This window comes from Archocentrus centrarchus, chromosome 21 (assembly GCF_007364275.1).
Source record: "Archocentrus centrarchus isolate MPI-CPG fArcCen1 chromosome 21, fArcCen1, whole genome shotgun sequence".
Lineage (NCBI taxonomy): Eukaryota > Metazoa > Chordata > Actinopteri > Cichliformes > Cichlidae > Archocentrus > Archocentrus centrarchus.
The window spans coordinates 26,960,967-26,983,234 of NC_044366.1; the positions used below are offsets into that span (position 1 = coordinate 26,960,967).

Genomic DNA, 22,268 nt, shown 5'->3' on the forward strand with positions numbered 1-22,268 from the left:
ATGGCCACCAAAAAAACTACAGCTCTTGTATTGGCTGTCACTTTATAGCCAAAATCTGTCCAATTCCCTTACTCAGAGGGAACAATCACTTGTTGGGATATGTTACATCTCCATTTTAAGCTTGGACGTGGAGCAGGACCTGCTGAAACTGGTGGTGTTACAGGGCTTTGGAATGAATGAAATTAACTGTCTTCACTACAGGTTTCATAACATGATTAAATTTGAGATATTTCTACCAGAGAACCTATTAGTGAATTATACAGTGACGTTTAATAGTGTTGCCTCCTTTTGATCCAAAGCTCAACCTGGATCTTCTCAGTATGTTTCCTGTTGGAACTCAGCTAGTTTAATGCACTGAGGTTCAAATTGTTTTCTTTGTTTAATGGTGTAGTATCTGTGTTTAACCAGTAGATGGTGATGTATGTGCTGCTGATACTTAGCGCCATCTTGTTAATGCCAGTGATATAGCACTATGTAATGACCTGTAAGCTGCTGCATAGATTTTTGCAGTTGCGAATGAATATTACTAGATCTGATATTATTTTTCATTTAGAAAGAGTGACATTAATATTCCCCTGAATATGCAGGTTGTTTTTTCTCGTTCACCTGATTCAAGTTGGACTGGTTGGTCGTAGAGCTACTACTGGATCAGCAAGCCAGGGACATACTGGATGCCCAAACACTTCTCCACGGTGGACCCATTCATACTATTGCTGCACCTGATACAAACAGATTTCTGAGTTCTGTTCAATCTTTGGGCCTGTAAATAAAGTGTTGAGGTTACAACAAACAGGCCAGAGTTCTGCTGTTAAAGCTTTAGTGGAGTTTCAATCTGAAGAATCAGTTACAAACTTAGCTCTTACCTCCCACAGTTCTACTCCCGCACTGAGAATAACATTATGTGGCATGGAGATGTAGCTTACAAAGTCAATCAGACCCCTAAGGAAGCCAGCCCTGCTGGGCCCTCAGTCTCTTAATCACAGAGACCACCTAAGCTCCAATAATGAAGCAGATTCTGATGACAGCAGAACACCTTTGGTACCCAGAACACACACTAAAATTGACCTTATGGAACAAGACACCTCTAGCTTTGGAACAAAGAAAAAACTATGAACAAACATAATCGAGCCAACTAAATCAAATGATCAAAAAACTCCAGACATGGACAGTCTCGATCCTCCTAAAGTTCAGAAAATTACTTTGGAGCATGTGATTAAGAATGACAGCTCCAACACACAAAGTCAAAGCTCAAAATGGCTTTGTCCCTTTTCCAGGCAGGTTCCTAAAGCCTCCAAATGAGCTCATGATGCAAGTTAACCTTGAAATTGATATGAAACGAAGAAAGATTCTAGAAAGACAGCTCACACCCGCTTCTGACTTAGTGAGACAACTCGGCCCATATGCAGCCCCCAGTGAAGATGTTGAACTTCTTGAATCAGCATATGGACTAGTTGAGGATTGAGAAGAGATCTTTGCACACTTTCTAAGCACCCATCAGAACTCAGATGAGAAAGCCTCTAAGTTTCTACAGCGATTGCAAGCACTGCTGACCACAGCCATACAAAGAGGTGGAGTAACAGACAAAGACGCCAGCAAACACTTAGACAATTTCGACGGGGATGTTGGGATCAGTCCCCACACCTTGCATGACAACTGGAACTCAAATCAGACACACACTTTAAATTCCCTGATTTCTTGTTGCAGCTTCAAACAGAAGAAGACTGGAGAGCTGCAACATTTGATCGTATGCAGCACATCTACAACGTACGAAAACAGTCATCTGCTCGAAATACAGTTTAATCAAACAAAGCAGCATTTTTCACATATCATGGAAGAGCTCGAAATAAAGTTTGATCAAACACAGCAGCACTTTGCACACGCCATACAAGAACACCAAACGGAGAAAGCTCAGTACAAGAATGCGTACCAGCAAATAAAAGCAGAGAAGGAAGCATTTGAAGCTAAATGCAGAGAGCTGGAGTGCAAGTACCGTGAAATGAAAGCGTCACGTGCACAGATGCAGCACAGGCTCAATGAGTCTGAGAGAAAAAATGAAGGGCAGCAAAAAATGCTTCAAGAAGCCCTGGAAGAACTTAATTTAATTCGTAAACAGAAAAAAGAACAGGAAAGTAAGTGCAGTTCGGTGGAGTCCAAGCTTCATAAAATGAAAGTGACGCACAAAGACATGCAACAGCAAATTGAAGACTTGCTACTAATGCAAAAACAACCACCAACATTGAAAGAGATGGAAAACAACCTGAGAGAAATCCAAAACAAGTGGAAAAATACAGATTTGCAAGTACTTTATAGTGAACTCGAGGTCAAAAGTAAAAAAATGGAGGAAGAAAAGGTACAGATGCAGTCCAGGATCACAGAACTGGTGAAAGAAAATAGAGATCTGCAAGTTCTTTATAGTGAACTCAAGGTCAAAGTGAAAAAATGGAGGAAGAAAAGGTACAGATGCAGTCCAGGATCACAGAACTGGTGAAAGAAAATAGAGATCTGCAAGTGATTTATAGTGACCTCGAGGTCAAAAGTGAAAAAATGGAGGAAGAAAAGGTACAGATGCAGTGCAGGATCACAAAACTGGTGAAAAGAAATGCAGAACTGCAAAATGTCTCTAACAATGTGCATCAGAGAAACACTGAACTGCAGAAGAAGCTGCAACAACAGAGGCATACAAATAAAGACATGCAGTGTACACTCCAAGAAGTGCAGAGGAGGAATGAGGAGTTACAAGAAATGTGTGACCAAGTACATCAAGACGTGCACCAGGCAAAGAAAATACAGGAACAGAAATATAAGAAACTGAAAGAAAAGCATGCAGCAAAGCTGGAAAATATAAAAGACCTTGAGGAAAGGTTAATGAACCTTCAGAAGCAGAATGACCAAAATGTCAGAGCTCTGAGAAACCTTATATTACAGCTCAAAGACCTGCAGGAAAGCTACCTGAGAAAGAAAAAGTGCTTCAGGTGTTGCTGGAATTAACTCCACCGCATCTTCAGTTCCACCTGGACAACACTAGTGCCAACTGGTCATCTGCCAAGACCGGTTGGGCCAGAGGTTTCTTCCTGTTAAAGGGAGATTTTCCTTCCCACTGTCGCCTAGTGCTTGCTCAGAGGGGGTTGTTGGGGGTTTCTCTTCTCTATCTCTTTCCTCTTTTCTTTCCTTTACTCTTTTTTTTCCTTGTCATCCCCAACCTGTTTCTTCGTCTTTGAGAACACAGGCTAGGAGGAGAGCGATAATAAAAATAAATAAATAAAATAAAATAAAATAAAAGGCAATCATGTGCCATCAAAATAATTTGTGGATGTCTAAATGTTTACCACACTAATATAAAACGTGTATAAAATTTGTAGTGACCAAAAAGCATTTTTATAGTATGAAAATGATGATTATGCCAGTCCTTGTGAAAATTACCAGAATTATGGATTCCATTTATCCTAGCTAAGACTTACAGCAAACCAGTGAAGGAATGATCCACAGCAGCACTGGCCTCACATTCACAGCTAAAAATGCACCTCTGTTTTGTCAGCTAGATGTAACAGAATAATAGAAGTTGCCATTACAGTGTTCTTGTTGTTGGCCACATGCAAGTGCCCCCCCCCGTTCTGGTGTATGTCAGGGAGGGGCGTAGTTCCAAATCCAGCAGTTCTGTGCATTAAAATAAAGAGGCACACAACGTAAGCTTGTTTACAGCTTAACTGCAGGGTTTATTCTGCAGTGTTTGCCTCTCAGGGGGTTTACGTTCCTCTGGTTCTCTATGCCACCTGTGGCACCTTTGGGCAATGTCCTAGATGGCACATGTAAGGTACACTGGCAACACTGAATCACTACTAGAGACAGAATAAAACAGAAAAATACTGGGCAGTCTGTTTTTCCCCTTTTCTTTAACTTATTTACAGCCTGGGCTGAACTGTAGTTCCACAACTCATAACTCATTAATCTTTTTAGGCCCGAGCCCCCCGAAGGAATCGGCGAGGAGCCTATTGAATTCGCGGCTGGGAGGCAAGACCTCCCAGCAGAGAGCAGTCGTGCTGATGGACAGCGTCCCTGAGGCGCCTAACAGAGAATGCAAATCAAAGTTACTACAACATTAAATATGGGAAAAGTTTAGCAAATGATCAGAGAACCAGATATGCACCTCTGCTGATGTCACACAGTTACACATCCTCATCATCAGAACTGCTTTCTGAAGTGCTCTCTTCCCTCTGCCATCTTCATCATGAAGCCCCTTCAGTGGTTCTGCACGAGTCCCAGGAGTCTGGAAGATCCTGAGGTGTTCCTCTCCGACACCTTCAGCTGCATCTGCAGTTTAGCTTTGAGCTCAGTGTGCCCACAGACCTGAATCACACAGCACAGCAGGTCAGTCAGGAATCTTTAATTACTTTTCTTATGATAAAACTGCTACATAAATGAAGCTGGAGATAGTCAGGATTTTGGCACCTGTAGAAAAGCCAAATCTTTTTCATTTTAAGCAGGCTAAGTAAACCACAATAGTCACCTAACAGCCAATCAAAAAAGACCATAAATGGCTCCAACCTTTTCAAAGTTCAGTGAGCCAGAAGGATATTTTGGCTTGTTTAAAAAGCTCTTAGAACAGATGCTTAAGGAATTATACTAGAACAAGTTGAACCATCCTCTCTCTCTTCCTACCTTCCTCCACAGCAGCGTCCTGCAGACTCAGCTCCCTCTGCCTGACAGACGTCCAGCGTTGCCTCATTTCTTTCAGGAGGATTGCGTCCTCTTCCTCAGTCCTTCTCAAAGCCCTCAGCTCATCAAAGACCTTTTTGGAAAGAATTCAACCAATCCTTACATTAAAACAACACAGGACACTTTTGCTATCAAATTATCTTCCCTGAGAGAAAACCCAACTAAAACCAAAGTAAAGTCAATCGTAGCATCGAAGAGCAGCTACCACAGGAGCGTACAGCTCTCAGTGAAGACGTCCACTCTGCTGCTGCTTCTACTGTGGCAGCGATTCATGCAGCAGAGAAGACTGCTCTTTGCTGGTCTGTTAGGGAAAAATATACAAACCAACAACACACACAGGCACACCTGCAAATAAAGAGTGAAAACAAAGCAGGAGCGACAAAGTACTGCAATAAAAATGATTATACTGCATAAGTACCTGTTTACTTGTGAATACTCTGGGCTGCTGACACACAAATGAAGGAGCTCCATCTTTCTCTGGCAATCCATCAGGGAGCTCTGACCTCCTGATCCTTTAAAAACAAAATATATAGACTGTTAATGATGTGTCAGGTAAGCACATTAAACACAAACTTTATGGACACAAAATTAGCATCCACTCTGTCATGAACTCACTGGTGTGTCTGTGTGTGATCAGTCACAGCTCTGACTGAAGGACTTTCCCACACTCTCACAGAACATGCCAATATTAGACATTTTCTTCTTTATGCAGGTTTGTGCAGAGATCTTTAGCTTGTGGAATATTTGACAGAGCATATGCTGTATGTTGCGCTCTGTCCTTTTGTTCCATATCACACTGCACTGTGAGTGTGTGTGCATTTTAGGAGACAAAGCAAAATGTTAGATCCCACAAACATGAACCCTGCTGTGGTAGACTTGGTCACATAAACATGTAAAAGGACTGACGTTGAAATTTAGAGTGACGGCAGATGTCAGTGTCACAGCAAACAGCCACTAACCTGGTTTGGAAACATGATGATAAGTAGGAAAACTATTCACCTGCTCCACGTCCTCACTGCAGGTGGAGGCTGCTCTGATCTGGTTCCCCTCACCTCCACCTGATCTAAACACAGACTGAACGTAATGCACCTGAATGTCAGCACATGAATCTAAAGCTGACACTCCTGGATCCTGATGAACTGGTGGAATTAGAAGAGTCTGGATTTGCTTTTGAAGAGGATTGACTCTGTAGATTGTGATTAGGTCGTGAGGAGGCTGGGAGAAGATTTATAAAACCATTAAATACAATTTCAGGATTTTTCTGCAGTGAAAATCTAAACTATAAAATCATTACAGTAGGCCTGCATGGGCGTAGGTGGCATTTTCAGTGTGCCTTTGGATTTAAGCAGATTTTGCTGAAATTAAATAAAGAAAACAGTTTGCTAACCAGCTTGATCAGCTCTACCACTACAGTATTATCATTTGGATAGAGGATGACAGCAGCCTATCAGGCAGAACCACTTTAAACTGCGGCATTCAGCACATCAGGTTCAGAATGTATAAATGTGCATATTTATAATGAAAATTTAGCAAGCACAAAAACACTGCAGCTTACCCAGAAGATGACCGGACAGTCAGCACTGCAGAGTTAAAGGTTAGCTAGCTAGCTGGATATGAATTCCACAGGGCATGCGTAGTAGGTCATCTTGTTGGCGCATTTTTAAAAAAAAATATTCTAATTAGAATCCAAAATAGTAAATAGTTCTACAATATATATTAAAAATATATAAAAAGTGTAAAAATTTTTTTTTTAGATTTATAGACGTATTTTTGAAACAGGAAGTATACTGTTACTATGGATACAGTGAGACAGCTGAAAAACTGAAAAACCGCTAAATCTAGCAACAAAGTGGCTAAGTTGGCAACACTGAACAAACGGTGAACGACGCTGATTGGTGGAGAAAGCGGGTTGGGTGATACCAAGTTTTTGTGGGGAGAGGGGGGTTACATTACCAAATGATTTAACATGCTAGTATTTTACCCAAAATTGATAATGAATAAAGAAAATAAACATGTTATCCATGTAAGATGTTTTTTGTAAATCGAAATGATGTGACTTTATTGGGGCGGGAGGGGGGGGGTTATAGTGATTGGATCAGATTATTGGAAGGGGGGGAAACCCCCCCCCTACTCCCCCCGGAAATGACGCACATGCTAATTTGCATATGGAATGTTGACCGGAACTCTCCTGCGTCAGACCTTAGCCTTTGATCTTTTTAGCCTGTAATCTTTAAACCTTAAAGTAGGCAAGAGAAACCAAGGGAATTCATCTTCAGCCTAGTTGTCAGTTTGTTCGCAGCTTTTGACAGCATTCACACCTTGGCATCGGCTAAGAAATATTTGGAAACCTTATACAGCAAAACAGAGAGATGAAGGCTCAAAATGAACAAGAAGACCAAGAAGCTGAAAATATTCAGCGCGAGCCCAACATGGAGCTCGAAATACAGTTTAATCAAACAAAGCAGCATTTTTCACATATCATGGAAGAGCTCGAAATAAAGTTTGATCAAACACAGCAGCACTTTGCACACGCCATACAAGAACACCAAACGGAGAAAGCTCAGTACAAGAATGCGTACCAGCAAATAAAAGCAGAGAAGGAAGCATTTGAAGCTAAATGCAGAGAGCTGGAGTGCAAGTACCGTGAAATGAAAGCGTCACGTGCACAGATGCAGCACAGGCTCAATGAGTCTGAGAGAAAAAATGAAGGGCAGCAAAAAATCCTTCAAGAAGCCCTGGAAGAACTTAATTTAATTCGTAAACAGACAAAAGAACAGGAAAGTAAGTGCAGTTCGGTGGAGTCCAAGCTTCATAAAATGAAAGTGACGCACAAAGACATGCAACAGCAAATTGAAGACTTGCTACTAATGCAAAAACAACCACCAACATTGAAAGAGATGGAAAACAACCTGAGAGAAATCCAAAACAAGTGGAAAAATACAGATTTGCAAGTACTTTATAGTGAACTCGAGGTCAAAAGTAAAAAAACGGAGGAAGAAAAGGTACAGATGCAGTCCAGGATCACAGAACTGGTGAAAGAAAATAGAGATCTGCAAGTTCTTTATAGTGAACTCGAGGTCAAAAGTGAAAAAATGGAGGAAGAAAAGGTACAGATGCAGTCCAGGATCACAGAACTGGTGAAAGAAAATAGAGATCTGCAAGTTCTTTATAGTGACCTCGAGGTCAAAAGTGAAAAAATGGAGGAAGAAAAGGTACAGATGCAGTGCAGGATCACAAAACTGGTGAAAAGAAATGCAGAACTGCAAAATGTCTCTAACAATGTGCATCAGAGAAACACTGAACTGCAGAAGAAGCTGCAACAACAGAGGCATACAAATAAAGACATGCAGTGTACACTCCAAGAAGTGCAGAGGAGGAATGAGGAGTTACAAGAAATGTGTGACCAAGTACATCAAGACGTGCACCAGGCAAAGAAAATACAGGAACAGAAATATAAGAAACTGAAAGAAAAGCATGCAGCAAAGCTGGAAAATATAAAAGACCTTGAGGAAAGGTTAATGAACCTTCAGAAGCAGAATGACCAAAATGTCAGAGCTCTGAGAAACCTTATATTACAGCTCAAAGACCTGCAGGAAAGCTACCTGAGAAAGAAAAAGTGCTTCAGGTGTTGCTGGAATTAACTCCACCGCATCTTCAGTTCCACCTGGACAACACTAGTGCCAACTGGTCATCTGCCAAGACCGGTTGGGCCAGAGGTTTCTTCCTGTTAAAGGGAGATTTTTCTTCCCACTATCGCCTAGTGCTTGCTCAGAGGGGGTTGTTGGGGGTTTCTCTTCTCTATCTCTTTCCTCTTTTCCTTCCTTTACTCTTTTTTTCCTTGTCATCCCCAACCTGTTTCTTCGTCTTTGAGAACACAGGCTAGGAGGAGAGTGATAATAAAAATAATTAAAGCCGCAAGCGGCGATAATAGGCCCTCGCCGGCCGCCGCCCAGGTGCTGGTGCCGATTTGAACCCAGCTTTTCCAGCCGTGTCTATTTTAGCCGGGGTTTTTTTGCTGTCACATATGAAAAACTGCAATGGATGTATTGACTTTTTCAAAGAAAAAGATGCCATATTCTGGGCATCGCCATGGCAACGCCTTACACATTACAGTATTTTCACCTGTAGGTTTTATGTTCAGGGAGATGTGGACAATGCGTGTACCAAATTTCAGGCATTTGTATGCATTTTTGAGAAAGCAAGGGTCATTTTTCCATCGCAGAAATTTCACATTTTTTCCCATAGGGATAAAATGGGGCAGTTTTGGCATCGTCATGGGAACAGCGTCCAAAATATGACATAGGTGTGATTGACTTTTTTGATCAAGCTGACATCAACAATCTGTGTACCAAATTTCATGTATTTCGGGCAAAGTAAGCAGAAACTTTAGTATGGGGGATTTTTCGATTTTTCCCATTAGAATAAAATGGGGCATTTCGGGCTCCGCCATGGCAACGTGTTAGAAAATAGAGCATGGGTGTGATTAGCTTTTTTGATCAGGATGACGTCAAGAATGTTGACACAAATTTTCATGCATGTCAGTGAAACTAAAATTGTGGACCTCCATACAAACTTTTGCTTGCTTCTGTAGGGGGCACTATTGCACCTAGAAACTTGATTCCCTAATTGTGGGATCAGGCCGGGTCAGTAAACAAGTTATTAAATTTTGAGGCTGATCGGCCAAAGATTGTGTGAACGAATGCACAAACAAAATTGCGGCGAGAGACAAAAACGAAGACCAAATTCACGCGGTTGCCATGCCAACACCGTTGAATATTCTATAAAACCTCGCACATCTTTTGATGCCCAACTTGTGAAGATGTTCCTGAGCGATTTTGGTGCTAGTCGGTTTAATGCCCTAGGACAAGTTAATTCAAGTACGAGGTGTGCAAAAATGCTGACTCTGCGCTTCACAAACTTCAAGTCAAGATGGCCGACTTCCTGTTTGTTGTCCGGAGTTGGTGTAATATATTTTTTTGTTGGGTTTCACAAGATCTCCGTTTGATCCGAATTTCATGACTCTTGGGCTAACTTTACATGGCAAGGCCTCCCATAGGCGCAATGTATTTTGATTTTGACAGGGGGCGCAGTTGCACTGGTTTTTTGAGTTTTGTAATGGCGATATTAAAAAACAAAATTTTTCACCGGTCCTGAATTTTGTGCAAAAATTGGTGCGTTTTCGTAAATGTTCAGGGGGTCAAATTTGCGATCATTTGCGGAAAAGAAAAATAATAATAATTATGGCCTGTTCCATTCACCCCCATATATACGTTTTCGAGAAGCGTTCGACCTGACCTACCTTGTTTGAGGGTCCATTGTCAAAGTCGAGCGCTTTGCGCTCGACTTTGAGCCTTTTTCGTTTTTCGCGCGAGCGAATACAATAGGCTCCTCGCCGATCACTTCGTGAGGCTCGGGCCTAATAATAATGGAGAACGCCAACGATTCCAATAATGCGCCATTCCAGTCACCTTCATATATACGTTTTCGGAAACGTCTCGACACGACCCACGTTGTCGTGAGGTCCATGGTCAATGACGAGCGCGTTGCGCTTGTCATTGACCCAATTTCATCGCGCAAGCTAGCTCATGACGCTAACGATTTCAATTATGGGCTGCTCCATTCACCCCCATATATACGTTTTCGAGAAGCGTTCGACCTGACTTACCTTGTTTGAGGGTCCGTTGTAAAAGTTTGACTTTGACCTTTTTTCGTTTTTCGCGCGAGCGAATACAATAGGCTCCTCGCCGATCACTTCGTGAGGCTCAGGCCTAAATAAATAAAATAAAATAAAATAAAATAAAAGGCAATCATGTGCCATCAAAATAATTTGTGGATGTCTAAATGTTTACCACACTAATATAAAACTTGTATAAAATTTGTAGTGACCAAAAAGCATTTTTATAGTATGAAAATGATGATTATGCCAGTCCTTGTGAAAATTACCAGAATTATGGATTCCATTTATCCTAGCTAAGACTTACAGCAAACCAGTGAAGGAATGATCCACAGCAGCACTGGCCTCACATTCACAGCTAAAAATGCACCTCTGTTTTGTCAGCTAGATGTAACAGAATAATAGAAGTTGCCATTACAGTGTTCTTGTTGTTGGCCACATGCAACTGTGCTTTAACTCCACAACTATTACAACAATAAATGAGCATCTGTTCATTCAGGCCATGGTCACCTTTCTTCCCGTATTACAGGCATAAGTGCACCAATATACTATAAACAAACATTTGTGCTTCATTAGCACAGCTACTGCTGTTGAAGCTTACTTTAATCGCCAGCAAGAGATCTGTTAGACTAACATGACCACATCTCACTTTAACACCATACTTCAGCATTACTGAATGTCCAACATTTTATGTTACTTTCACTTATTCATAACACTCTTATCAGTTGTATGGTACAACATGCATGTCATTTTGAGAACAATTCACCCATCTGTGCATTAAAATAAAGAGGCACACAACGTAAGCTTGTTTACAGCTTAACTGCAGGGTTTATTCTGCAGTGTTTGCCTCTCAGGGGGTTTACGTTCCTCTGGTTCTCTATGCCACCTGTGGCACCTTTGGGCAATGTCCTAGATGGCACATGTAAGGTACACTGGCAACACTGAATCACTACTAGAGACAGAATAAAACAGAAAAATACTGGGCAGTCTGTTTTTCCCCTTTTCTTTAACTTATTTACAGCCTGGGCTGAACTGTAGTTCCATAACTCCATCCATCCATCCATCCATCCTCTCCCGCTTATGTGGGGCCGGGTCGCAGGGGCAGGAGCCTAAGCAAAGAAGCCCAGGCTTCCCTCTCCCCAGCCACCTCCACCAGCTCATCCGGAGGGACCCCAAGGCGTTCCCAGGCCAGCCGAGAGATATAATCCCTCCAGCGTGTCCTGGGTCTACCACGGGGCCTCCTCCCGGTGGGACATGCCCGGAACACCTCACCCAAGAGGCGGCCAGGAGGCATCCTAATCAGATGCCCGAGCCACCTCAACTGGCTCCTTTCGATGTGGAGGAGCAGCGGCTTAACTCTGAGCCCCTCCCGGATGGCCGCACTCCTCACCTTATCTCTAAGGGAGAGGCCAGCCACCCTTCGAAGGAAACTCATTTCTGCTGCTTGTATTCGCGATCTTATTCTTTCGGTCACTACTAGGGTTTAATATTTTTCCCGAAAATGACATGAATCAAATCCCGGGAAAAAGTTTATTTATTTTTTTATTTTTAATTAGGCCTTCTGTAGCCTGTGTCGGCCTTAACCTATTGTGATATTGTAGAGGTAGCTTTCCAGCTATGTCCTGTTATGCCCAGTAGGGGGTAACGTTGGCTTGATTAACGCAATAAAACCTACATCTCGAGATTCGAGTGCTCGAGCTATGTGGTGTTGTATCGTTCCTCAACACTCCCTTAACAAATATAATTCGAATATTCCTCCATTGTACATGGAATTATACCAAGCTATTTTACAATTGCTGGTGCAAAACAATACGGTTCATCTCCACAGCATTGATAATGGCTCAGCCACGCTGTCGTGGCGACATCTGTTGCACTATATCTCCACCAGTGGAACGCTGTAATAGTCATTGAAAAGTTAACTACCGTACTACACTATAATATGGCATAACACAGGGCCTTGAGTAATGCACTACGACTTGGTCATTGCCATTCTGGCAACAGCAAATTTATAACACCGTGTCTGAGGGTTAAAGTAGGTTCGCTGTGAATCGTCTATTGAAAAACTGGCCAATCCTTATAGCCTAAAAAATATACATTTTACTCAACTCCATTTTAAAAGCGAAATATGTTAAAGCAATCTATTTCATGATAATTTCTTCACACATTAGGCCCGTATCCTAATTCATGATTGTTAGTAAGCGGCTGCAAACGAGGAAAAGAAACACTCGAAGTTAAACAGATATTTCTTTATTGTTCAGGGCAGGCATATTTTATAGGCTATATAATGCAATATAACAATATATAATAATATAAAATTATATAATACAAAATACCTTAGGGTAAACACATTGCCTACGATTTCAACAAATTAAAGAGGAAAAAACCACAACTGTGTAATACCTCTATTAAAACGCTTGAGATGAAGCTGAAGCCTTAAACGGAGGCTGAACGTGCCTGAAATGAAGAGTAATGCTTTTCGCATTAAACGAACCCTTCTCTCAATATTTCCTTAAATTTAACATTCTGAAGCTTTCTTTTCTTTCTGAAAGTCAAATCGACGCGCGCGACTTTTTTCCCGGTTTCCCGTCTAACGTTTCCCGGGAAACGGGAAATGGTTCTGATCGCATTTCCCGGGAATCCCGGATCCCGGGATTAAACCCTAGTCACTACCCAAAGCTCGTGACCATAGGTGAGGGTAGGAACGTAGATCGACCGGTAAATCGAGAGCTTCGCTTTTACACTAAGCTCCCTCTTCACCACGACAGACCGGTGCAGCGTCCGCATCACTGCAGAAGCAGCCCCGATCCGCCTGTCGATCTCCCGTTCCCTTCGCCCATCACTCGTGAACAAGACCCCGAGATACTTGAACTCCTCCACTTGGGGCAAGAACTCGTTCCTGAGCCGGAGAGGGCACTCCACCTTTTTCCGGCTGAGGACCATGGCCTCAGACTTAGAGGTGCTGATTCTCATGCCGGCCGCTTCACACTCGGCTGCGAACCGTTCCACTGCGAGCTGGAGGCCCCCCCCTGATTCATCAGAACCACATCATGTGCAAAAAGCAGAGATGAGACTCTGAGGCCACCAAGGAAGAAGCCTTCCGCCACCTGGCTACGCCTAGAAATTCTGTCCATAAAAATTATGAACAGAATCGGTGACAAAGCGAATCCGACTTATTACCGGCTATATGGACCAAGCTCTCACTGCGGTTGTACAAAGACTGAATGGCCCGCAACAACGGGCCAGACACCCCATACTCCCGCAGGACCTCCCAAAGGATACCCCAAGGGACACGGTCGAATGCCTTCTCCAAGTCCACAAAGCACATGTAGACTGGTTGGGCAAACTCCCACGCACACTCGAATATCCTTGAGAGGATAAAGAGCTGGTCCAGCGTTCCGCGACCAGGACGAAAACCGCATTGTTCCTCCTGGATCCGAGGTTCGACTAACGGACAGACCCTCCTTTCCAGCACCCTGGCATAGACCTTACCGGGGAGGCTGAGGAGTGTGATCCCCCGAAAGTTGGAGCACACCCTACGATCTCCCTTCTTAAAGATCCATAACTCATTAATCTTTTTTTTTCTTCTTTTTAATCCCTGCTTCTGTCTTTAAACATATTGCCAATGCCAACGCTTAACATGCACATTTCATCCTCCAGAGGACGTGGGTTACTGTGACAGGGTGGATTTACTGGGAGTGTTACCATTGAAAGATGTACAGTTTACTATCTTCTGTAAGGTGATACCACAGTCGCTGTGCTTCTGTGGAGTGGTGTGCAGAGATGAGCTGGTGTTAGTATGTTCTTAGAGCAGAGTGAATCTGACCTGTGTGCATGTGTATATACCAACCAGACTGGAGATGCAGGGATGCTATACTGAGGAACTGGCCTGAGCTGCTGATGGTCTGGACCTCTCTGAAGCACAAATATAGAATGTCATTCTGGTCCCTGTAACAGCACCTCTTTACTATATTTTATAGTAAAATTGATATAACATATCTGAAGGTTGAAGTCAGATGTGTTAGGCTGGCTTTCACACACAGACACTAAAAAGAATACAAGCATCACATGCCAATGAAACTCTCCAAATCGCTCATGTCTGATGTGATGATTAGGTATTTAACACATTATTTATCAATTTCTTTTGCAACAATTATGTATTTGAACACATTAACAAATATTAGATTGCATTCTGATTAGGGTGGGTTGGTCAGACAGAAACAGGAGTGTTTCAGATGCGACTTGGCTCAGTGACAAACTGACGCCTGAGTACGGTTGCCCTTTATAAACAAATCTTTTAAAAAGCAGGGCAAACAACGTGCCTGCACACCGTCGTAGTTCCAGCCTGTTTCCGTTAACATCTGTAACCAGTGGAGGGCGATCAGTTACAAGAACAGGTCACTTCATTTTCTACACTGGGCTGGACAGAAACATCGTTTTCTTAAAGGACTTTTATGATTTTAATTGTCAGCTACTGAATGATGAAACTTAAAAAAACAGGATGATTAAAGAATTTGATGGTAATCATCTCCATAGTATGGAGTTCCATTTCTTTCAGGTCGGTTTTAAAAATCCGACCTGAAAGAAATGGAACAGATTTTATGAGCAAAAATGGAAGAGAAAAATAAATGCACACAGCAACATAAGGAATTTTTCTGCAGGAAAATAACACCATGTGACTCCATTAAAGACCTTATAATAATTGCAGAAAAAAACTCAACACTCAAAACGACCCCCTATGAACAAGCACTTGGCAACAGTGGGAAGGAAAAACTCCCTTTTAACCTCTGACAGATTGAGGGAGGGGCAGTAAGCTGCCTCGAACGGTTGGGGATGAGAGGAGAGAGAGACAGGGCAAAAGGCACACTGCTTAGTCTGAGATTAAAAATGACTAATGATTAAATGCAGAGTGGGGGATAAACAGATTAAAAAGAGGTGAATGAAAAGAAACACTGAGTGCATCATGTGGATACCCAACCCCACCCCAGCAGCCTGGGCTTATTGCAGCATAACAAAAGAAGGGTTCAGTGGCACCTGATCCAGCCCTACTTATAAGCTTTATCATAAAGGAAAGTTTTAAGCCTAATCTTAAAAATAGAGAGGGTGTCTGTCTCCCTAATCCAAGCTAGGAGCTGGTTCCACAGAAGAGGGGCCTGAAAGATGAAGGCTCTGCCTCCCATTCTACTCTTAAGTATCCTACAAACCACAAGTAAGCCAGCAGTCTGAGAGCAAAGTGCTCTGTTGGGGTGATATGGTAATATGAGGTCTTTAAGATAAGATGGGGCCTGATTACTCAAGACCTTGTATGTAAGAAAGATTTTAAATTCTATTCTAGATTTAACAGGGAGCCAATGAAGAGAAGCCCAAATGGGAGAAATCTGCTCTCTCTTTCTAGTCCCTGTCAGTACTCTAGCTGCAGCATTTTGGATCAGCTGAAGGCTTTTCAGGAGCTTTTAGGACAGCCTGATAATAATGAATTACAATAGTCCAGCCTAGAAGTAATAAATGCATGAATTAGCTTTTCAGCATCACTCTGAGAAAGGATGTTTCTAATTTTAGAGATATTGTGCAAATCCAAAAAGCAGTCCTAGATATTTGTTTAATATGTGCACTAAAGGACATATCCTGGTCAAAAATGACTCCAAGATTCCTTACAGTGTTACTGGAAGCTGAGGTATATTCTTGGTATATTTTTCCTCCTTATCTACATTTTTCACCTTTAGGGAATGCTATTCATTAGTTTAGCTATTCATTAGGAATATATATATATATATATATATATATATATATATATATATAGCATGCTATTAGATTAATCTTTGTAAGTACATTTGTTAAAAATGGGGTTTTATTCATGTTCAAGTCAAATGCAGCACATACAAATCAGTGCTGATTTGTATGTTGAAAAAAAAAAATAAAGCATGAAAGGTTTATGTGCCTAAAAGGATTGTCAGAAGTGGGATTCGAACCCACGCCTCCATTTGGAGACCAGAAGCCCCATGATTGAGGAAGGTTTTCACCTTGAGTCTGGCGCCTTAGACCGCTCGGCCATCCTGACAACTACGTTTGGCGGCGCTTAGAAAGCTGTTTCACTGCTGCTAAGCAAAGTTCATGGCTGGAGTTTTCTTTCAGTTTGGAAGAAAACAGAGAGGATTTGTGCTGACTTGGAGCGTAGAGCTCATTGAAGACTTTATATTAGTTTGGGCTACGGCTCGCTTTTATTTGCTGTCTTTATGTATTTTTTCTCTTACTAAGAAAAACATATAGGCACTACCAGGAACAGAAAGGACATAGAAACACAGCTCGGCGAAACCGAACTGTATTGAGGATTAGGCTAAAATAGCTATAAATAGCGTTTTTGTGGCTGTTGCAATCGCTTACGGCCACAACACCCTGAACACGCCCGATCTCGTCTGATCTCGGAAGCTAAGCAGGGTCGGGCCTGGTCAGTACTTGGATGGGAGACCGCCTGGGAATACCAGGTGCTGTAAGCTTTTCTTGCCTCCAGCAGGGGGCGCTGCTGCTTCTTCATCAGTGGAGATGGCTGTAGAAAAACAGTTGGCAAGAATTCTGAAATATTCATCTGTAAATGAGTGGTAGAAAAATAAAGGAACTCATGAACTCCAATTGGAATGAGAAAAAAACTGTATAAAAAAGCTTACATGAATTATTAAGTAACATTTGAAAATCAACATTCATCAATAGATAGATGTTGGGAAACAAGTTTTAGGCATATATTATAAACAAAACAAGATAAGTAGAAAATATATATAAATTAAACATTTTAAGCTCAAACTGATCTTTAAACTGAGACATGGTTTATTTTTTGTCTGTGTCAGAGATTTGGTTTCAGACATCTAGTAACATCACAACCTAACAGTCAACAATTTACTCCCTGCAATGAAAATAAAGTATAAAGTAATACATACATACATGTATAGTCTATGTGAACATGTATTATTTTAAATACAGTTACGCTCACATTTGATTAGGAAGTAAATTACCCTGAAGGTGAAGTGGGTAGATTATAAATCGCGATTCTGTACGTGTCTTTTATTTTATGGCACTAAATACAGTTTAGCCGTTTCCTCCTTTGTAATGTACCTTGAAAGATAGCAGCAGCAGCGGCTTGTTACGGGAATATAACCTTAGAGTAAGGACGATGAAAGAAAGCAGCGGTGCCCTAAAAAACAAAACAAAAAACAAAAACGGAAAAGTATTGTCAGAAGTGGGATTCGAACCCACGCCTCCATTCGGAGACCAGAAGTCCCGTTTTACAGGAAGGATTCACCTTGAGTCTGGCGCCTTAGACCACTCGGCCATCCTGACAACTCTGCCAGCGACCCTGAAACAAACCCTTAAACAGCTACAACTCACTGGGATCGTGATCGTGACTGCTGGGAATGGACCGGAAAGCTCTTTTTCCTTTCGGTTATTTTAAATCGGTAACATTTGAGCTTACATTTGTTCGTTTAACTGAAAGGGTCGCCTGTTTTGTAGCTGCTTACGAAACAGCAATAAACAAAGATAACCGCCAGGGGCAGTATAAATGCGTTATGAAATTTACTTCCGGTGGTTATACACGTGATTCCCCGCCCATCACACTACAGGGCTCCGCTTACTGCATAACAAGCTACAGGCACCCTTATGAAACTGTGTCCACTGTCACTGTGTAGAGAAACTGATCAGCTGTGCGTGATAAAATGTCTTTTTACAGGAATGCCGTGTGGTTTGTCAAAGGACTCCAGGAGTATACAAAGTAAGTGGAGAAAATCCTTCTACTCTGAGTTTATTATGTAGTCAGTTGTCTTGTAGTTATTATCGTTTGCGCTTCATAAAGGCTACATAATCCTTATGTAATATTTACTTCGAGACGTGCCTTTAGACACCGGCCAATGTTTAACCACATGTTTGCTTTGTTAGTGATAGCACTCAGTTATTGCACGTTTGTATCCTACAGCATGTAACAGTTTAGTGGTTACACAATGCTGCAAGCTTTCACTATAAAATGTGTTTGGAACGGGAAAAGTGTTTGTTATATATACAAGAGTGATGACACTGTTGCCTGTAGTGCAAAGTGAATCACAGAGGATCATCAAAAGTTTGGGGGAGTTTTAAGTTTCCGAGAGCAGTACAGTGTATCAGACCAAACAGCATCTTGATCAATACTTAACAAGTTTTTGTAATGCAGGAAACAGCTCATTTTATTATCAGTACAACTGTGATACATGGTTACACAGAGACAGTAGCAACGCCCGTCTAGTAATTGTAAACAGACAGGGCTCAGTAAAGTTTCTCTCTTAAATGTCAGGATCCCAAAGATATTCAGTTTCCTCTGATGTAAAACACCATCAAATCCAAACAGTTAAATAATTCTTATTGGAAGAAAGCAGAACAGAATTTGAGTGTGTGTGTGTGTGTGTGGCAAAGAAAAGCAGGCGCCTCTGCCTCTGTGTTGTATCAGTGCATGTAGAAATGTGGGTGACAGTGTAGTGTATTCATTGCACTCCTCTTTGGTCATATCAGGAGTGGCTATGAAGCCGCAGCGAAGCATTTTGTTCCAGCTGATCTGGATGTAAACCTGAATGGAAGGTCCTTCATGGTGACAGGTGCCAACAGCGGAATAGGGAAAGCCACAGCGCAGGAAATCGCCAGCAGAGGTGAGCATTTGACACTAACAGAAGGCTGTGTTTTTGGGGGGGTTTTTTATCCCTCGTGTTTGCGTTCAGAGGTTCAGGTGAATGGTGGAGTTCCTTCTAAATTGTCAGGTGATGATGTTTTCATTTTGAGTGTGCAGGGGGGACGGTTCACATGGTGTGCCGAAACAAGGGGCGAGCAGAAGCAGCCAAAGATGAAATCGTGGAAAGCAGTAAGAATCAGGTGAGGCTTTAACCGTGCATCTGTCTGAGATTTTTATTACTATGCCTGTTTAAAGGGTTATCATGTGGTAACTTTTACCAGAACGTTCACATCCACATTGTCGACATGTCGAGCGCGAGGCAAGTGTGGCAATTCGCGCAGAGCTTCTCACAAAACAACACGCTGCATGTGCTGGTAGGTAGCTGCAGATATGTTGTGGTTCCTGCGTAATAAACACATCAGTTCGTATTTTAATGTTAATTTTAATTCTCTCGTGCTTCTCAGATCAACAATGCGGGCTGCATGGTCAACCAGAGAGAATTAACTGAGGAGGGTTTGGAGAAGAACTTTGCCACAAATACAGTGGGTAAGACAGGAAAAGTATTTCTGAAGCACATTTCAACATAAAAAGGGAGCCAGGGGTTTTTAGCTGTTAGTGCAGGTTTTTAAATAACAACTTTGAGTAAAAGAAAATGTATAAAAGTATTCTGAGCTGCAGACACTTTTCTCTTTCTGTAAAAAACAGGCAACATGTCAGGTAAGGTTAAAATAAACATTTTGTAAAGCTTAGATGTTCAGTCAGCAGATTTTTGTGTTAGAATTGTGTCAGAATGGTATTCTGGGGAGGTGACAGCAATAAGCACTGTGACTTTATTTGACAAACTGTATTGTAATTTTGTGGCATTTATGCTAATTTGATACAGAAAATATTCTGGTTTTGTTGGTTAAATGAAACCCCAAATAACCAAATTATGGCAAAGAGTAATTTTAGTAACAATACGCCTCGTAGTCATTTGGCTCTGAATCAAACCTCTCCTGTGCTTAACCGTATTTTTCAGGTACATACATCCTCACCACTGCGCTCATACCTGCGCTGAAGAAGGTTGAAGATCCGAGAGTGGTGGGTTGAGTTTCAGCCGCGAGAAATGAATAAATAACAGGATGCACAAATGCATCGGGAAAGTTACAAATCAAACACTTGCTACTCTTTTACACCCCTCCAGATCACTGTGTCTTCAGGTGGCATGCTCACGCAGAAGCTGAATGTGGATGACCTCCAGTTTGAGAAGGGAACATTTGATGGCACCATGGCATACGCTCAGAATAAGGTACAGAGACTGGGAGCCGCTGTACGTAGAGATCTGTAGGGAAATTGTCGCGGCGTGTATTGATGCGCCTTTTTTTCTTTGTCTGACAGAGGCAGCAGGTGATCCTAACAGAGAGGTGGGCCGCTCAGCACAAAGAGATCCACTTTTCCTGCATGCATCCTGGCTGGGCAGACACACCAGGTGAACAAAGCGAATGATACTTTAAAGATTTACATTACAACTAGAAGAAGGTATTTTATTGAATAACACCTTTTCATTTTCTTTCTGTAGCGGTCCAGTCCTCCATGCCTTCATTCCACGCTAAGATGAAGTCCAAGCTGAGGACGGAGGCCATGGGAGCGGACACTGTGGTGTGGCTTGCTGTGTCCGCAGCAGCCACCGAGCAACCGAGCGGACTCTTCTTCCAAGGTCAGAAAAATACATTGTTTGTTAGCATTTTCTCTGTGATCACAGCCTTCAATCTTGGTAACAGAGGCAGGAATTAAAGCATCGCAGAGGCAGTTTAGCCTCTATTAGCAGACAGTTTTGGTTTAAGATGTGAAATATTTTGTTTCTCCCAAAAGTTGGGAAATTACTGTGTTAAGGCAGCCAAGTAAATAGAAATTCAAATAGACGAAGACCTCAGTAAATTAAGATTTAAATGTGATACAATAAGGAGCTGAAATCTAAAATTGATTCAGGTGTTGTGGTAGCTGGTAGGGAAGTGTAAGAGTGTCACAGTCTCGCTGTAATAGCCCATGAAATGCATCAAATTCCACTCACATTGCTCTCACTGGCGCTTCATCAGCTCACCAAGCTCATCCATATTATTGTCCAAACACCTCACATTCCCCACAGTGATCGTGACAATTGCTGGAACAGCTCCAGCACTGAAACTGTCGTTTCCTCCCTGGTTCCTCCAGGACGGCAGACCTTGCTCCAGACGGTAGAGCTGTCAGCTGGTGATGATTCTCTGCTGCCAAGATTGTAACGTGCAGAAAAACCACCAGCAGACTTGTTAAAAGTTAACTTTGCAAAGCAAAAAGTAGCAATTTCCGTTTTGCACAACTCACAGTGAGCAAGAAAAATCAACTATCAGGTGATAATTACTTGAGTGTCAAAGTATAAAGCAGCATGTAACCTCATATTTGTACTGTGGTAAACGCACTTTGTATGAACAGGTTATGTAGAATTTGTTGTAAAAGGTTTGTCTTCCATAAACTGATTCATTTTTATCTTCTGCTCAGTCATGGAGACAGTTATGCTTGGAAGAATGTGTGTAGGAGAGTAATTGTAGCATAATGATGAGGCTTTGCTCATGTTTCTATGACACTGCAAAACTTACACATTTAAAAGGTATTTTTATGATTGACTGTTTTAATGGAACACAGTTTTGGGGTCTCTTCTTGTTGTCTCATATATTCACATAAAATGTCTTTCAGATCGTAAAGCAGTGGCGACACACCTCCCCCTCGCCTCCTCGCGGTCCACACCGCAAGAGGAGGAGAAGCTTCTGGCTGCGCTGGAGGAGTTCGCCCAAAAGTTAAAACCTTAATACATCAAAAAAAAAAAAAAAAAAAAAAAAAAAACACGCCTCACTAATCACTACTAATGTTTACATCATTTTTTTTTTTTTAGCTTGAAGAACAAATTTATGTACAAAAAAGTAAATAAAACTAGTGAAATATGATTGTTTTAAGTTTTTTTTTTTTATATCCTGGGCTAATCAAAAGAAAAATGTTGCATACTAAATTTGTAAAGCTTGTGGACATTTCTACATATATCTACACATAGTTTTTTTGAATGTTAAATTTATTTAATTTTTTTTTTTTTTTTAGGGTGGAGCAGCTCCAGCCCACAGGCTCTATGTTTGACACGCCTGCTCTTAAAGATCATAACACAAACAGGATATTTGATACTATTTGATAACTTTTTAA

The 22,268-nt window shown here is 41.7% G+C and overlaps 2 protein-coding genes, 1 long non-coding RNA gene and 3 other non-coding genes across 7 annotated transcripts; 3 read left to right on the forward strand and 3 right to left on the reverse strand.

Annotated features, from left to right (window-relative positions):
* Positions 1-3,509: 3,509 nt before the first annotated feature.
* Positions 3,510-6,383, reverse strand: LOC115801115 (uncharacterized). 2 transcript variants are annotated; one of them, XR_004021712.1, is made up of 7 exons: positions 6,269-6,383; positions 5,713-5,928; positions 5,329-5,514; positions 5,132-5,225; positions 4,657-4,786; positions 4,145-4,344; positions 3,510-4,062 (listed from the first exon to the last, which is right to left on the reverse strand). It is a non-coding gene; the product is annotated as an uncharacterized LOC115801115 (long non-coding RNA). The 2 variants fall into 2 exon arrangements; XR_004021711.1 differs by having other exon boundaries at positions 5,673-5,928.
* A 541-nt stretch (positions 6,384-6,924) lies between these two features.
* On the forward strand, positions 6,925-8,696 carry LOC115801133 (girdin-like). The gene has a single exon (XM_030758853.1). It carries the CDS (start codon positions 7,083-7,085, stop codon positions 8,352-8,354), a length of 1,272 nt encoding a protein of 423 aa, XP_030614713.1. The 5' UTR covers positions 6,925-7,082; the 3' UTR covers positions 8,355-8,696.
* A 7,636-nt stretch (positions 8,697-16,332) lies between these two features.
* Positions 16,333-16,442, reverse strand: trnal-caa (transfer RNA leucine (anticodon CAA)). Its single transcript has 2 exons — positions 16,405-16,442; positions 16,333-16,378 (listed from the first exon to the last, which is right to left on the reverse strand). It is a non-coding gene; the product is annotated as a tRNA-Leu (tRNA).
* Positions 16,443-16,759: 317 nt separating this feature from the next.
* Positions 16,760-16,878, forward strand: LOC115801315 (5S ribosomal RNA). Its single transcript, XR_004021736.1, has one exon. It is a non-coding gene; the product is annotated as a 5S ribosomal RNA (ribosomal RNA).
* A 726-nt stretch (positions 16,879-17,604) lies between these two features.
* Positions 17,605-17,713, reverse strand: trnal-caa (transfer RNA leucine (anticodon CAA)). The gene is made up of 2 exons: positions 17,676-17,713; positions 17,605-17,650 (listed from the first exon to the last, which is right to left on the reverse strand). It is a non-coding gene; the product is annotated as a tRNA-Leu (tRNA).
* Positions 17,714-17,818: 105 nt separating this feature from the next.
* dhrs12 (dehydrogenase/reductase (SDR family) member 12) lies at positions 17,819-21,923 on the forward strand. Its single transcript, XM_030758299.1, has 10 exons — positions 17,819-18,143; positions 18,911-19,044; positions 19,182-19,264; positions 19,346-19,438; positions 19,529-19,610; positions 20,083-20,144; positions 20,248-20,352; positions 20,442-20,532; positions 20,623-20,760; positions 21,774-21,923. Exons 1-10 carry the CDS (start codon positions 18,088-18,090, stop codon positions 21,884-21,886), a joined length of 957 nt encoding a protein of 318 aa, XP_030614159.1. The 5' UTR covers positions 17,819-18,087; the 3' UTR covers positions 21,887-21,923.
* Positions 21,924-22,268: the final 345 nt, after the last annotated feature.

Bases quoted from the DNA above. Each gene is read 5' to 3' on its own strand.
- LOC115801133 (XM_030758853.1), top strand. From the start codon at position 7,083: ATGAAGGCTCAAAATGAACAAGAAGACCAAGAAGCTGAAAATATTCAG.
- dhrs12 (XM_030758299.1), top strand. From the start codon at position 18,088: ATGTCTTTTTACAGGAATGCCGTGTGGTTTGTCAAAGGACTCCAGGAG. The intron at 20,353-20,441 runs GTACAGAGACTG...TTTGTCTGACAG, and splicing joins TGGCATACGCTCAGAATAAG to AGGCAGCAGGTGATCCTAAC. The intron at 20,761-21,773 runs GTCAGAAAAATA...AATGTCTTTCAG, and splicing joins GAGCGGACTCTTCTTCCAAG to ATCGTAAAGCAGTGGCGACA.